The following is a 17,200-nucleotide window of genomic DNA, read 5'->3' as shown; positions in this document are numbered from 1 at the left end:
TCAATCTAACATTGAATAGGCATTGTCTGCAAACGTGTCCTGAGAAACAAATTTCAATTTATTTTTCAGGGTAGCAAATCATATCTAATACATAAAGTAATTTATAATTATATCCTTCATTTTTATATGCATTTGTAAATATTTCCTATTATAATAAAAAAAAGCGTATTAATGACTAACACTGTAGATAGAAAAATTAAAAACATAACAATGTTGTTAAATAAAAACAATTTATTTCTTTCCGAACATTTCAGCTGATCGTCTAGCACCAACGGCGATGGCTGCCCAAGTCTCCTTGCAGACCTGTTCTATGTACCTCGGGTGAATAGTAAAGCCACCAAAACCAGTGCCACTAGTAAAAACGCCTGGTAATTCAAAGGTGTAAGACAACGGGACTCCAATGTAGTGGGCATAATCTTCAGCCGCGCCAGAGGCGAGCAAGACAGGTGATAGTCCAGCGTTACCCACTGTATATCTTGGGAAATGTGGAAGAGTGGCGTTAAAGATAGCATCTGCCATGTTGACGCCGACGACGTGAAGCGCGAAAGCATTATGCGAAAAGGAACCATTGTGGCCCCAGGAGTAAAGGATCAAACTCCCAAAACTGTGCATGGTGATGTACAGAGTAATCCTCTCCAGATGCTCATGAAGAATGTCCCTGACGACTCTAGTTTCTACTTCTGAGAAGGGACGGCTACCAGCGAACGTGTCGTGGCAGGGCCAAGAGCTGCTACCAACGGTGTTCCAGAAAAAGTCGTAATTGCGGTTCCCGTCAACGCCAGGACAGTTCTGACCTTGTGCATGATCAGTAGAACGAGTCTTTCGCCAAAATCTAGCCTAAAATATGAATAAACGTGTGTTATGAATTAATGTGCATAAAAAATTATTAAGGTATTATTTTACAATACACGTATCATTACATCCCCTACCAATGTATTTACAATACTACCAATATGTTTTTTTGGCAATATGTCCACAATCGATCTTACACCTAACAACGACAGACATTTGGATGATAAATACTTTAAAACATAAAATTAATAAAAATAGTCCAATATTCCACTTACTCGTTCAAAGGAAAACTTATAGCCATCGGGGTTGACGATTGGAAGAAGTATCCAGTCATAATTATGCAGCATCTCCGTCTCAGTGAGATCTTCTGTTAGCTTCCGAATGGCATACGCGACGGTCGGAGGAGATATCCATTCTCTAGAGTGGATACCACCATCAATCACAATGACTGGTTTTCTTCTATCTTGAAAATCGGTGGTGGAGATCTTCAAGTATTTGATAGGATGACCTTCGAAAGAGTTAGCAGGTGTGACCAATGTCGCGATGTTAGGGAACCTCCTGGCTATATCTTCTAGATAGTTGTCGTACTGAAAATTGAGTATAAAATTAGAAATTATCTTTTATTCAAACTGTGATTACATAATATATAATAATAAGTAGTTTTGTAATTTGCTTGTCTAATAATTTTCAATATGTTTTCTCCAATTTCTTATGTTTTTTCATTACCAATTGCAATTTTTAAACTTTATTTTTTATTCGGATTCCATACTTTGCATACCAAGCTTATTACAATACTCCATAACCAAATGAAGACAGGTTTCCAAAAGATTAATTGAACCGTACGAAAGTAACAAAACCTCTAAAAGTAGGAAATTAACTTTTAAAACATAGTCATTTATCACGTTTTGGCGTGGTATGTCATTACTGATTGCGCAATCATTGCGCATTACACACATTGCGCAATCATTTTTTCATCAGTCGCTGAAGTTTTGACATTAGATATTTGCTATATTTCTACGAGATTTACTCACCACTTCTAAAGGTTGATAATTATCAAAAGGTTTCCTGAAACCACTCCTGGACATTGTTAATTTATTTTGAGCTTCAATTGCTTCATCGTCAATGTCTAAGCGTCTGTAATAAAATACTTTTAGTTAACTTTAAAAATCATAGAATCGTTTGCCTTATTACATAATGTTAAGATTTGGTTTTAGTTCTCTGTATTGTACTGTATTTAAGGTAGGGAGTAGTAAGTAAGGTAGGGAGGTTCACGAGGCATTGTTTATTCCTCAGAGTTACCACCATACCTACGACTGACCTCAGTGACATCTTATTCAAATATTTCAATAATACTAATATTTGAACTTCTCTTGAATTTCTTTTTTATTCCTTTTAACATACAGAGCTCCCTGAATTGCCGCCACTATAACAGATTTTATACATTCTGAACCCAACGGTTTGCCGCATTCTTCTTAAGGTCATTCCTTAAGTCTTTCTGGTCGGACACGAACATTTCTTCTTTTACCTAAACATGGGCATCACTTTAGGACCTCTTTTCTATTGGTTATTGGTCGTCCGAGTTTAGCTGCTTTTCTTATGAATACCTACTTCAAATGTAATCGTAATTTATCACATATTAAAAAGAATTACAAAGCGTTAGTTGGTCTGATAACTGAAACTGGTTACTAATTTGGTTTATCACTGGATCCTTATCTGAGATTTGCGCTACCAATTCTGAATAGGCCTAACTTTACTTTTTGTCTTAGATCACCAGCTGATAACAAATCAGTATGTGGACATATGTAACCTTGAGCATTTATAATAAGCACGCCTACTTCGCTTTTCAAATGTAGAAATGTTAGAATTAGAAAAAGATTAGCATTAGCGCCGTTGTAGTCAAACCACAAGGAATTCTAATTTTGATCGACACTTTAATTAATATACTACTCATATATAAAAAAATATATGTGGATAACTTACTCCTTTATATTATCAGCGTGAATGTAATAAGTTATTCCTTTCTCCTCTAAAGCCTTAGTGAAACTATCTTGGTGTTCAGGTTTCACGAGGACCAAGCCTTCTCGACCAATAATAGGTCGGGATAAGAAGTCCAACTCGAATACTGGTACCATTACTGCCAGGTCTTTGAATTGGTCCGTTGTGGATGGTCCCACGAAGTATGTTTTCCATCTGAAATGTGTGTGATAATTAAAATTCAAATGTCATTAATTCCAGATATTTCATATAAAACCCTTTTTGAACTTTAACAATATACAATACATGTGAAGATGCAAATAGCATCTTTTCAAAAGCAAACGAGCATGCTCGCCCCAAAAGTAAGAACATACTACCACCCATGGACACCTGTAATCAACCTCTGATAAGATTAGATTCCTAACTGTGCTAGGCAACAGGTACGTTTCTACCTCTGAGGTTTAAAATTTAAAGCCTCATTTAAGTACTAAAAAAGTAGTGATAGGCTAGTGGTTAAGAAATCGGTCTCTCGATCGAGGGGCTCGAAGTTCAATACCCAGGCACCTCTGATTTTTCAAAATTACGTGCATATTACAAATTAATTATCACTTGCTTAAACGGTGAAGGAAAAACATCGAGAGAAAACCTGCATACCTGAGAGATTTATAAAAAAAATCGCAATGGTATGTGAAGTTCACCAATACGCACTTGGCCAGCGCGGTGGACTATGGCCTAATCCTTCACATTCTAAGAGGAGACCCGTGCCCAGCAGTGAAAAAAATATTGGGTTGATGATGATGTGATGTTTAAGTACACCCATACATACAACTCAAACCAGAGTACAGCAGCGCTTAACACTGCTGTTATTAGGCAGAAATAGGTGTGGAGATGGTGCCTTCAGAGTCGATGGGCTTTCCCACTTTCTAAATATTACTACATCCTGTTACACATTTTGTTTGGTGCTTGAATCCCTCTTGCTTGAGTACTTTACTGTTAAGATAAAAATCTTTGAGAAATCGTACATTCTAATAAAGTTCCTAAGGTTTTATTTATAATATAGGAGTAGCAAACGAGCATGCAGCCCACCTGATGGTATTTGGCTACTGCCGCCCATGGGCATCTGTAATCAACTCCAGATAGGATAACATGTTCCTACCTGAGGTCGGCCACATATGCTCCGCTACCCCTAAGGACTAAGCTGGAAGGCCTCGTGAAAGTATGTCTCCCTTACCACACCTTTCAAACCAGAACACAGTAGCACTGCACGCTGCTGTTATGAGGATATGTGAAGTCTATCAATATACTCTTGGCCAGCGTGGTAAACTAAGATATAAACATAAAATGAACTAACCCTATATAATCTTCGTGTTTAGCGCAAGCCGCTGCCACTAAAAGAACTAACACTAAACTCTTCATATTGAGCACTGATTTATTCAAAAATAATTTCTACATTTATATTTTAGTTACTGATAGCGAATCACTATGAATGAAATTAAAATCAGCCAAGTGCCAGCCTAACTCGCAAACACGGGTTCCGTACTAAGAAATAGTATATGATTACAATGAAATTTTTTGTAATTATCAAAATCACTTCGAATTTAAATAATGTTTTTTTATATAATATAGGAGTAGCAAACTAGCATGCAGTCTACCTGATGGTAAAAGGCTACTGCCGCCCATGGACTGGACATCTGAAATCATCCCAAGATGAGATTAGATATTCCTACCTGAGGTTGATTACAGATGCGCCGCTACCCCTAAGGACTAACCTGGAACGCCTCGAAAAAGTATGTCTCACTCACCTCACCCTTCGAGCCAACATATACATATACGCAGCTGTTATTGGGCAGAAATATGTATTGCTGTTGCCCACAAAAATTACAAAACCACAAAAGAATTTCACCACCTTCAAAAAATTCCGTTAAAGTAGAAGTCATTACTTTACTAATTTCTCTTTCCAGACGTACTTAGCGGCGATAATCGACGAAGAACGTCGACAGTCGGTAACGATTGCTGACGACAATCGGTAACAATCGACGATCGTCGGCCAAGGTGTCGACAGGTACTGTGGCGATCATGTTAGCTCCCTTAGTGGACACAATGAAACTAAATATACTTATGTTTTGTAAAATTTGTTTTCTAGCAAATAAATTATCAAAATTTGAATATGAATCACGAAACGGGTAGCAAAACAAGGACAACGTCAGATGATATATGTAAGGAGATCCGGGTTCCTCCATTCCTGGTCAAGCATCTGAATGAATAAATAAATAAATAAATAAATTGGGTGTGTAATTTTTATGTACATGATAACCATCCCATAGGTAATCCAGACAGTATTCGCCTGATGCAACATTTAGTGAAAAACAAAACTTATAAGTACTATTCTCAAAACAACTAATTATATCAAAAGTTAATAAAGCAGTTCATATAGTATCAGAGATTATTAAATAATAATGAATTAACAAAATAATAATCTTATCAACAAGTGATTGAAGCTAGAGACGTCAAATAATTTGGTTATCAATAGTTTATCGATGATAGCAGAATTCAATCATAATGAATTTCGAACTTAAGATAATAGATACAGTATTTTTCAGAGACATTTACAAAAAGAACACAGTTCACAAAGGGTTCACTTAACGTCTAATCAAAAGATTACAAAGGTAGTTTGACCTAGGACACAATAGATAGTTGGAAATAAGAAAGATATAATAATTTTTAAGATTTATTCTTACTGCTTGTTGATATAAAAAGGTTGTAAAACGCGAAAGCTTATGAGGATGGAGGTTTGTTACTCTTTCACGTGAATTCCTATCCGCGGATTTTAATGAGATTTGTCACAAAGATAGCTTGTAACCTGGATTAACATATAGGATACTCTTTACCCGGACCCGCGCGCCGAAGTGATGACTATACTGAGCTGACGGGGCAGAGTCCTGGGTTCCATCCCCGGCCGAACAGATATTTAAATGATGAATTTAGATTTCTGTTCTGGCTCTAGATTAGTGTCTGTATTCATTTATGTAAATGTTTATGGCACTATTCAGGAATAATGTAGAAAGTGTTATTATTTATTACTATTCATTATCTCTTTATCCTCAGCCGATTTCATTTTAATTAATCCAAACGTGGATTGATAATGACACCGTGACTATTATCATTGGCAAGGATAGATGATATGTTTTAATTAATTAATTCTAAGCTAATCAGTTTCACGTGACTGGTCGTTGGTGGCACACGACCAAAATGTACAAGGTTTTCTTTGTGGTTATTCTTCTTTTATACTCTGCTTATGCTAAGCATGAAGAATTGGATGGGTAAGATATTCTAATATAGTTTTCGGTTTAGGTCTTGGACCCCTTGACGTAGTAGCGTTTATGTAAGGAGAAGGAGGAGGAGTTTATTTATGGCGAGACGTCCTAAGACCAAGTTGGTCAAAAAGTTCACTTATTTGCAGAGCCCGTGCAGAGCCATAGGGAATGTATGTGTGATATATCAGCTAAGGTTGGGCACCGTTGCATCACTACCCCCGAGGACTTACTTGAAACGCCTCGGATAACTATGTCTCCCTTACCGCACTCTTCAAACCGGAACACAGCAGCGCCTAACACTGCTGTTATGATGGTGTTACTGTAGCTGCCGAAATCAATCCAAAGGATTTCACTGCCTTTGAAGAAATTCGTTAAATTGGAACAACTCATTATTTTACCACCTTTTCTTTGCAGACATACTCTATACGAGGTTAAAGTCCAAAATCTCGAACAGATAGAAGTAATAAATGATCTGGAGGTCCGTTTCCACCTGGACATCTGGTCTCGTCCGTCACCAGGTCGCGACGCCCTGATCCTCGTTCCACGTGACCTTCGCCATGTCTTCCAAATGGAACTATTTAATGCAGGGATAGAATACAGAGTTGGTGTGCAGAATATTAAAGAGTGAGTTATTAAATCAATATTATGTATTTTTTTTTTATTTTAAGCCCAAATGGCGTAATAGGTTCATATAGGTTTGGATTCTTCTGAATTATCGAAGTGATATTACCTATATGTTTTGTTAGTAGACTAGATATTTTGTTTTTTCATAACAATTATCTTCCTTTATTAAATGGAAAAATATTAATATCGGGCCATCAGATACCAAGGTATCACATTGTATAAGAAATATATTACAGAGTCTCTGTAGCTGTTTCTAAGTTCGAGAATCTTATGAAGTATTTCACATAGTTATGTAGGTATCTTTTGTTTTGTCCCTGTAGTCTCGGGAATAGAATAGGGCTACGGTATCCCCTGCCTGTCGTAAGAGGCGACTAAAAGGGGGCTTCCGGGGTTGCGGGTGGCAAGAGTGGGAGCTCGAACCGTCCAGCAAGCAACCCCGGGAAGGACGACGGTATGTGTGGTCGCATACCGTCGTAAACACCAGATGGTGTGGGAGGAGCCAAAAGTGCTCCCCCAGGGTAGAGCCCGATCGGGGCATTGCGCTTGGAGGACTCCGGTTGTGTTCCCTCGGAGATCCCGGAGTTCTCCAACAAGCGTTGAGGACGACCACCGGGGGGGTTTTAGTGCGGTAAAAATCCCACATAACCCGGCGTCGCTCCCACGTCGTCGGGTACCTTTTGAAGGTTTCCCCCTCGTAAACAAAAAAAAGGTATCTATTGTTTATTCTTCCAAATCTGAGCTCGTCTGTCGTAACCTTAATTTTTCCGGAAAGGTTTTATAGGTTTTATATCCAAAAATACGAGTAGAAGTGATAGGTAAAAACCCTCATAATTCGTAGTTACTGTTTCAATATAATCTGTACGATTTCTGGTCACAGGTCTTTGGATCTGGAAGATGAACTCCTTGCTGCAGCAGCAGCCCGGACCAACAGATCCAGTCCTGGTCTTTCATTCGACGTTATTCACAGATACGCAGTGGTAAGTTATACACCTATTTTTAACTATAATAGCAGTGTTAAACGCCACTGTGTTCTGGTTTGATAACTGTGGTAGGGAAGACATACTTATGTGAAGCGTGCCAACATAGCACCCAGGAGTAGCAATGTATCTGGGGCCGATCTCAGAATCTGATCTTATCTGGAGTATATAATAGATGTTACTTACCAGAGACGGCATGCTTGTGTACTACTTCAATTGACAAAAGAAACTGCTTTCCATCAGGTGGGCTGATCAGACTCTTCGATAATGTTCAGGCACTTCGATAATGAAAAAGTTATTTACAGTCCATCTACAATCCACTGCATAATAGTAGAACTGCATGTCATTTAACATTTCTAACCAAATCAGCAAAAACTTAAATTCATCATGTTGAATACTTTCAGGTGGACAGATACTTGGTGGATTTAGCGAACCGTTTCCCAAACACTGTACGCGTGGTCTCCGGTGGAAGGAGCGTCGAAGGTCGTGACATCAAGTACCTGAGGATATCTACCACCAATTTCCAGGTAATAGAAAATCCAGAGGGAAAGTGACTTAACGACAGGTATGGCGGAGCGGACATCATACTGTTCTGCCACACAGAGGTCACCGAGTTCAATCCCCCGCCAGACACATATCTAAATAACAAATTACAGATATCAGTCCTAGGTCTGGGCTTTTGTTTATTCGTTTTTGTATCCAAAGTCACTCTGATAATAATCAGAGGTCTAAATTCTCTTAATTTATACGAGTAAGTGTGCATTACAATTTAATTATCATTTGCTTAAAAGCTTGAAGGAAAACGTCGTGAGGAAAGCTGCTGAAATGAGAATTCTTAAATATAGTTCTTAAGTAGTATTATTTTGATACGTAGGCGTTCAATAAGGGCTTTGTTTTGTAGAGGGAGATTATATTTTGTCCATCAAAAGAGAGGATAATACTGTAACGAATTGCTTGTTATTTATTTTATTTGCTTCATCATTCTCACACAAGTATTTTTTTATCATTGGCGGAATATTTCGTTGTTATGCGTATTTTTTTATTGTTTATCTATGTCTTGGAATGAATCGTTATAATGACCGCTCTGTTACGTGGATTATCAAAAAAATCACCTATTGTCTTGGCCAGCATAGTGCACTGTGGCCCAAATTTATATAATACGAGTAAGTATAGTAGTAACAGACGAGCATGCAGTCCACCTGATGGTAAGTGGCTATCGCTGCCCATAAACATCTATAATCAACACCAAATAGGATTAGACTTCTACCTGAGGTCAGCCACAGATGCGCCGCTACCGTTGAGAACTAAGCTAGAACGCCTCGGAAATAGGTAAGGCGGTGGTGCCGCCGGAGTCGAACGACAAAGGGCTACCACCTTCAAAAGTACTTGAAGATACGTACACTATTTTGCGAAAAAATAAAGTGTCCAGTAATACACACTCTAGGCAAACGTGTATATCCTATTCCAGGACAGAAGAAAGCCAGTAATCATGATCCAGTCACTGCTTCACGCGCGCGAGTGGGTGACCCTTCCAGCAAGCTTGTACGCTATCCATAAGCTGGTGATTGACGTCACGGATCAGGATCTGCTGAGGGACATCGACTGGATCATCCTACCGATCGCGAACCCTGATGGATATGAGTTCAGTCACACAAATGTAAGTAATATTAAGATCAGAAATAATAAATCCTTCGTTGACATAATTTATGAGTATACGTATGTGAAGTGAGTTTGGCCCCTTAATAGTAAGATATAAGGTGTCCGGATTAGGTTACTTAGATTAAGTTATTAAAAAGTATGTTTTGAGAACAACGGTCTAGTTCTATTTCAAATTTCCAAAAATTAAGATCTTATGATACATTGAGCCGCAAATCACTATCTTCCATAGACTGTCCGAGATTGGTAATGAACTCCAAATATCTCTAACAAAAAATATAAAAACCAATAGCATCCAATCAAAATACATTCAAAGAGTATCTTAAACTTTACAACACAGTCAGGCTCTCTAAATTACTTTTGCACCATATTTCAGACCCGTTTCTGGAGGAAGAATCGTGCAAGAGGCTTCATGGTAGGTGACCGCTGCATGGGAGTGGATCTTAACAGAAACTTCGACTTCCTTTTCGGACAACACTCAAGTAGCTCAGCCTGTATGGAAACCTTCCACGGCAGAGGACCTTTCTCTGAACCCGAGAGCCAAATAGTCAGAAACATTTTAAGAGAACACCGCAACCGTGTGGAGATGTTCTTGGACATTCATAGCTTTGGCAGCATGGTCCTCTTCGGTTTTGGTAACGGACAGTTCCCTCCTAACGCCTTGACGCTCAATTTAGTAGGAGTGAGGATGGCTCAAGCCATTGATGCTGTTAAATGGCCCTCAAACCGAAACTATGTAGTTGGCAATGTCGTTTTGGTGCTCAATTACCGTGCTTCTGGAAGCGCCGGAGACTTCGCTCAAGCTACTGATGTCCCGCTATCATTCACTTTCGAGCTCCCAGCGTTCAGAAACCAGAATAATAATTTGAACGGTTTTCTTGTCGATCCGGCGTTCATCGAGCAAGCTGGCTTCGAGACTTGGGAAGGTATAAAGGCTGGTGCCAGATGGGTGGTAGCTAATAACCGCATGAAGCAAAAGGCCATGAATTAAAAGTAAAAACGGAAAGCTGATTAAATATATCCAGTTTTATTTACTTCAATGTTCATGAGTTGTTTTTATTATAACCCTGGTCGAATCCTGGTTGATCACATATGTGATGCTACCTCTAGAGGTTAAGGAATGTATTTGTGAGTTTTTGAAAATACAGGGGCATTTGACACTACTGTTATAAGGCAGTAATAGGTGTGGCAACGGATTGGAACTACAAAAGAATTTACTGTTTGATCTCTTCATATCCACATACAGTGAAGCAACACTATGAATGCGGATCTCGGGAATTCTGTGATGAATTAAGATCCGCAGCGATGCAACGCTGAATCGGGTGTCTCATGTTTTTTGCTCCAATCACTTTTTGGTAATTGAATGTACAGTAGAATGTTCTCGTAAATGTACCTTGATTGAACTTCTTGAATAAAAGCTTTCATAATATATTTTAAGGATTCACAACAAATACAAATACAAAATCACAACAATACAGGGTTAGAACCAGTAAAATTATAAGAGATTTTGCAACACGACCGCCACGTGTATATGATCTGCATTGGTATATTTATTCAAAAATAACCGGAATTTCATTTGACAGTACGATGAAATAAATATCGAAGCTCTATTTTTGTGTATACAGTATTTGTGAAACCAACTGACCCGATTTAAAAGGATACGTACAAAGAAAATAACTAAAAATATTTACGTGAGATAGAGCTCACGTAACATTTTGGATTTGAATAACACGGAACCCGAATAACATTTTGGATTTCTGTCTAAATTATCAAAAAAGTGTGTAGGAAGCGCTCAGGCGGAATCGTTAATCTTAATTGGTCAAGTGCGAATCGAACTCTGACACTGAAGGTTCCGTACCATTACGCTTTCATTTATTTTTTATTTTAAGTGTTTGTTATCGTATCAGTATTGTTATCGTATTTGAAGGTGGTAGAACCCTTTGTGGTTCGACTCCGGCGGCACCACCGCCACACCTATTTCTACCTAATAGCAGCAGTGTTAGGCGCTGCTGTGTTCCGTTTTAAAGGGTGTGGTAAGGGAGACAGACTTTTCCGAGGCATTCCAGCTTAGTCCTCAGGGGTAGCGGCGCATCTGTGGCCGACCTCAGGTAGGAATATCTAATTCTATCTGGGATTAATTACAGATGCTCACGGGCGACAGTAGCCACTTACCATCAGGTGGACTGTATGCTCGTCTGCTACTCCTATATTATAGAAAAAAATATAAGTGCATTGTGAAAAGTTGAACTGCCTGCATATTACGGTTTAATACATAAAGCGAAAAACATAAAAAAAATAGCGGTTTCTTATATAACGAGCATTTTATTTGTATTATTTGTTGTTGTTGCGGCCACCGTTATGCATACTTTGTAAAATTAAAGTGTCTATCTATTACGGTTCAAAAGATACGGTCCTGTGACAGACGGACAGTCCGACACACAGCGGAGACTTAATAAAAGTGTTCCGTTTTCACTCTTTGGGTGCAGAACCCTAAAATATTTTTGGAATTGACCTACTAAAGATAAAGAAATTCAAACGTCCTTATTAATACAACTTTTTATCACCCTTTATGTAAGAAGGAAAAACGATGATAAACGTGGGTAAATTTCGCGACAATCCTCATGAAAGAGGCTTAATCCCGGCTTATGTTCAATGTGGCAAAAAAGGTATTTTTCTCGTTTTCCTTGATGGTCAGAAATAAGTATGCGGAAATATTAATGCTCAAAGAACAGATTTGAGGAAGGAAGTATCGTTGGACAATTGGTCAGGGACGGGTGTTAAGTAAAGAAGATTATAAACATAACTATTTTTGGTCATGTTTATGGACGTTATAAGTGTGATAAGTGATAGCCTAGTGGTTAAGAAGCTCGGCCTCTCGATCGAGGGGTCCGAGGTTCAAATCCCAGGCACGCACCTCTGATTTTTGAAAGTTATGTGCGTATTAGAAAATAATTGTCACTTGCTAAACGATAAAGGAACAGGAAGGAACATCGTGAGGAAACCTGCATACCTGAGAGATTTATAAAAAAAAATCTCAAGGGTATGTTAAGTCTACCAATACGCACTTGGCCAGCGCGGTAGACTATGGCTTAATCCTTCTCATTCTGAGAGGAGACCCGGGCCCAGCAGTGGGACAGTAATGGGTTGCTGATAAAGTGTGATAAGCGGTTTTATTCAAAACGTAATCCAAGCTTTGTATGGTTAAGTCAAAGTTTGAACTCAAGCACAACAAGCTGCTTTTTACCACGCTTTTTTAAACTATAAGACTGTTCTTAAAATATGGGTATCTGTAGTACCTAAGTAGCAAAAAAGCATGCATTCCTTGTGGTAAGTGGCTACTGCCGCCCGTAACATTTGTATTCAACCTCAGATAAAATTAGATTCCTGTGCCATACGGACAGACGGCAGAGGCTTAATAATAGATTTTATACTTTGGTCACGGAATCCTAAATATATATAATTTATTACATTCAAACCTACGAATAATGGATGTATCATGTAGTGCATTTATAAGGATAAGATGAACGATTAGGGCTTTATTTGGTCACTACATCTCTGTTTACACTGAAACAGTAACAAGAAAAACATTAAAGCAAACCCAATTCCAACAGCCAATCACTATCCAAATTGAAAACTGAATCCAACAACAACCGGAGACGAAATCTCATTTTAAAGTACGTTTCGAACGAATATTTAGTAAACTACCTCAAAAATCGTGTTTTAGCAAACTCCTCAATACAATACCAAAAGTGGTCAAAAATATACATGACATTTGGTTAAAAAATGAGGATTTTATTGACAGCAACATACTTCGTTTAGTTTTCAACAATCATGAATGTAATGAGATTAAAGTTCATAATGAGGATTTCGGTAATTCAATGGTGGTAGAACCCTGAGTGGTTGAGAGGCACCACTATTACAACTATTTCTCCCTAATATGAGTAGTGTTAAGCGCTTCTGTATTCTGGTTAGAGGGGTGCGGTAAGGGAGACATACTTTTCCGAGGTGGTCCAGCTTGGCCCTCAGGGGTAGCGGCTCATCTGTGTCCGACCTCAGGTAAGAATACCTAATCCTATCTGGGGTTGATTACAATTGTCCATGAGCGACAGTAGCCACTTACCATCAGGTGGAAATGCTCGTCTGCTACTCTCATCATAAAAAAGTAATTATTATAAATACATAAAAACAGTTTCTGTCGCACAGGTACACTCCGTTTCAAATAAAATCGTAGCCAAGTTCTGCCCAAAGTTAGCGTATTACAAAAACTGTTGCCTTCACCGGCAATTCGGTTTCCTTTACTGATTTATTGAACCGACCCTTTGTGGTCCTCCATTGGAAACTTTCCCCTCTTATTTCAGCTGCTTATTGGATTTCCAAATTTGATCTTTGGGAATAATTTTGTTAGTTGTTACACTTCGATTATGAACGATTGTTTCAGGTCGGATATGAAAAAAAATATATAAAGTTGGCAGCTAAGTTCATTACGTTTAATTTAAGTTTTGTTTAGTAGCAATTGTTTGTGACCGTATGTTTTGTGGTATTAAATCGTTTGATAGGGAACATTTTGTTCTCCCATAATTACGACAAGATCTTTTTTGTTTGGATTTTGTTATTTTTGAGATAATTAAAATGGAATATCTAATTTCTAAGCGAAATCCCTTAACATTTTTAATGCAATACGGATAATATACACTTTAGTTATATGTCAATTTGCAAAAATCTTTTTAGGATATTACAACGGACAACATCGGTACTTGGGGACTGACTGATCTTAAATAAGCTTAACACTTTAGGAGAGTAAATGTAATTTTATGACTAATAATACTATGAGGGACTGACTTAGTAAAAATGACACTCTTAATACAAGAATAATTTGCAGTACCTGATCAAATGTAAAGGCGTATGGATTTGGTGACCCAATCTTTCGGTGTATGTTCTTAATCATTTTTTATATATACTATATTGGAACCTGACTATAAAGCAGACGTGCTATCTGATGGAAAGTAGTTAACGTCGCCTATGGACATTTGCAACACCAGAGGAGTCGCCAATACATCGCCGGCTTTGAAGGAGAGCTCTTTTTGCACCTTTTTTGAAGAGCCCTATGTCGTAGCCCTCCGGGAATACCGGGAATCTGAAATGCGGCATGCTTTTGCTGCTGCAGCATTCCATTTACGAAATCACATACAGGTTAAGAAAACGAGAAATAAGAGCCCGTATAAGTATTATATACTTCTTAATACAGAATTATAGCTTTCATTGAATTAATAGAAAATGGTGTTTTCACAGTGAAAAGACCATTCACCATGAAAAAGCATGGGGTTGTGGATTTCTGCCAAAGCAAGGACAAAAGTCTTGGCGGCTTTCCAAATAAATTTCAACGCGAGATTGTAAAGCCTTTTTGTACAGAGATAACGGAACTTGGCACATTTTTACATGCTTTCATTACATTGTTTTGTTGGTGAAATATCGGGTGAGAATGTGGTCGCACTGTTTTCATGTTATATGTGTCGTAGAAGCAACAATTGAGGAAACTGGTGCGAAGGTGGTAGAACCTTTTGTGGTTCGATTCCGAGGGCGCTTCTGTGTTCTGGTTCGAAGGGTGAGTAAGGGAGACATACTTTTTCGAGGCATTCCAGCTTCATTCCTTTAGGGTAGCGGCGCCTCTGTGGCCGACCTCAGGTAGGATTTTATAAAATCTCATACGAGGTTGATTACAGATGGGCGGCAGTAGCCACTTACAATCAGGTGCGCTGCATGCTCCACTGTTACTCCTATATTATAAAAATAAACTGATTTTAAGTGGTCACTTCGACGACCATCTTAGTCGTCAGGAATGGCAATGCGTCTGTGATCGGCTTTACTCATATATAGAAAGAAACCCTGTTCTATGCGGATGTAGTTACATATCGACACCTGCAAGGAAAAACATTGTAACTCAGTTTTAGGCAGTTTACTAAGCAAAAAATGCTGAATTTTTCTATACTATCAACGTATCTAAATTGTGTATAGTTTGAAAGTTAGATAGTGTAATAACATCGTAACTGATGGTAAAATGCAGTTACTATAATTGTATATGTAATTTTTATTGCAAATTTTTATTATTCAAAAATTGTATCTCAATCATATCTATGCCATACAATTATATGATTCAACTATTAAAACAATTTGATACAAATTTACATTGTCTGAATTACAATGTCGTTTTATAAGGCGCATCCGGTCACATAGACAGATGTGATTGTAACCTGCAAAATCATTAAATAAGTCATCTAATATATACATTTATTAATTATTTTGACTTAAGGACCTTACTCACTTAAATTCTCAAGAAAAAATAGCATTAGGGTTTCACAGAAATCAGCAAGATTTTTTTTAATCTTTGTTGGGCTCTCCCGCGATATGCCTAAAACTTAATTACGATGTTTTTTCTTGCAGGTGTCGATATGTCTATAGGCGCCAGTAACCATTTACCGTCCGGTGAATTGCAAGCAATGATATCCTAGTGGTTAAGAAACTCGGCTTTACGATCGAGGGGTCCGAGGTTCAAATCCCAGGCACCTCTGATTTTTCAAAGTTATGTGCGTATTAGAAATTAACTATAAGTGATAGTTAAACGGTGAAAGAAAACATCGTGAGGAAACCTGCATACCTGAGAATTTATAAAAAACATCTCAAAGGTATGTGAAGTCTACCAATACGCACTTGGCCAGCGGGGTGGACTGTGGCCTAATCCTTCTCATTCTGAGGGCAGTAAGTAATGGGTTGTTGTTGACGAACTGCAAGCTCGTCTGTTACTTCAATCTCATAAAAAACAAATTGTAATCCACCAATTTCTCTAACAATAATACAGTAACATTCTCTAGTGTAACCTTGTTCCAACATGTCCCATACGTAGCGGACATGTCTAAATGAAGTTCCGAAATCGAGTGTTACGTTAGAATGGAGATATTTCACGTGCGACATTTCTCTCCGCGACGTGTCCGGGCTTCTGCGTTTCGTTAGATAGGGATTGAAGCATCGATATTTTATTATCGATATGTGAGAGTTTATGGCTTTTAAGAAATACATACATTTGAAAATATTTGATAAATCTGACTGTTGATTTTTTTCATGATGATCGGAAAAGTGTGAATCACCAATTTTCAAGTAGACATCTTACGATTGTATGATTTTTATGATGATGTTTATTATTGGTTATTGATATCTTACAAGATTAATTCTTATAGAATGGAAATAAGAAATCGTTCATACAAATCGTTTTCACAGTTACAGACAAAAGACTTACATACATGTTTCTTTAAATATCGAAAAAAATAGTAATTTCCATCAACAATCGAGATATCCGTAAAAATACTCAAATATTAAATTTGTACCATTTCGTATTGGCTAAAGATTAAGGGAAGATTATTAATTATCGTAAGCAATATTCAAGTCTAAAAAAATACAGTTCTAAGGGTTCCTTCTTCACATTATTGCTTCTATTCGGGGGCACCAGCGCGACGCACATTTCCCTACGTCAGCGATCTCTTACCATCAGCAGAAGTACAAGCTCATTCGCGCCTATTTTTTACAAACCAAAATCTATAAGTATCGATATAAATTATATCGACATATATCCCTTTACTACTGTCCACTTCGGAACGCGACGTCACGTCTACGCGAGGCAATATTTTCCATTCGCACCCCACCTTCAAGCTGAGACGTTCTCACTGTTAGGAATTTTCTTATTTGTCCTACTTATTCCACGTATCTTTCTACTTATCCTGTTTACTTTGTATTTACTACATTGTACAGGATTTTGGAGGTATATTGAAGCAGCGAACGAGCATACAGTGCACCTCATGGTAAGAATGGTATTGC

At 38.0% G+C, this 17,200-nt stretch overlaps 2 protein-coding genes across 2 annotated transcripts; one reads left to right on the top strand and one right to left on the bottom strand.

Moving 5' to 3' along the window:
- Positions 1 to 231: 231 nt before the first annotated feature.
- Positions 232 to 4,182, bottom strand: LOC140754554 (carboxypeptidase B-like). Its single transcript, XM_073089595.1, has 5 exons — positions 4,118 to 4,182; positions 2,773 to 2,982; positions 1,824 to 1,926; positions 1,068 to 1,379; positions 232 to 837 (listed from the first exon to the last, which is right to left on the bottom strand). Exons 1-5 carry the CDS (start codon positions 4,180 to 4,182, stop codon positions 232 to 234), a joined length of 1,296 nt encoding a protein of 431 aa, XP_072945696.1.
- Positions 4,183 to 5,998: 1,816 nt separating this feature from the next.
- On the top strand, positions 5,999 to 10,328 carry LOC140754553 (carboxypeptidase B). The gene is made up of 6 exons (XM_073089594.1): positions 5,999 to 6,086; positions 6,495 to 6,704; positions 7,582 to 7,681; positions 8,086 to 8,208; positions 9,150 to 9,338; positions 9,714 to 10,328. The coding sequence occupies exons 1-6, from the start codon at positions 6,016 to 6,018 to the stop codon at positions 10,326 to 10,328; spliced, it is 1,308 nt and encodes a 435-aa protein (XP_072945695.1). The 5' UTR covers positions 5,999 to 6,015.
- Positions 10,329 to 17,200: the final 6,872 nt, after the last annotated feature.

This window comes from Epargyreus clarus, unplaced genomic scaffold (assembly GCF_041222505.1).
Source record: "Epargyreus clarus isolate Ecla_fem2 unplaced genomic scaffold, WU_Ecla_fem_2.2 ptg000029l, whole genome shotgun sequence".
In the NCBI taxonomy this organism is placed as follows: Eukaryota; Metazoa; Arthropoda; class Insecta; order Lepidoptera; family Hesperiidae; genus Epargyreus; species Epargyreus clarus.
This window is presented reverse-complemented; position numbering and strand designations above follow the sequence as displayed.

Excerpts from the sequence above, each read along its gene's own strand:
- LOC140754554 (XM_073089595.1), bottom strand. The coding sequence starts at position 4,182 with ATGAAGAGTTTAGTGTTAGTTCTTTTAGTGGCAGCGGCTTGCGCTAAA. Across the intron at positions 2,983-4,117 it reads AAACACGAAGATTATATAGG|ATGGAAAACATACTTCGTGG; the intron begins GTTAGTTCATTT and ends CACACATTTCAG. Across the intron at positions 1,927-2,772 it reads CACGCTGATAATATAAAGGA|ACGCTTAGACATTGACGATG; the intron begins GTAAGTTATCCA and ends ATTTTATTACAG.
- LOC140754553 (XM_073089594.1), top strand. The coding sequence starts at position 6,016 with ATGTACAAGGTTTTCTTTGTGGTTATTCTTCTTTTATACTCTGCTTAT. Across the intron at positions 6,705-7,581 it reads GGTGTGCAGAATATTAAAGA|GTCTTTGGATCTGGAAGATG; the intron begins GTGAGTTATTAA and ends TTCTGGTCACAG. Across the intron at positions 9,339-9,713 it reads ATGAGTTCAGTCACACAAAT|ACCCGTTTCTGGAGGAAGAA; the intron begins GTAAGTAATATT and ends ACCATATTTCAG.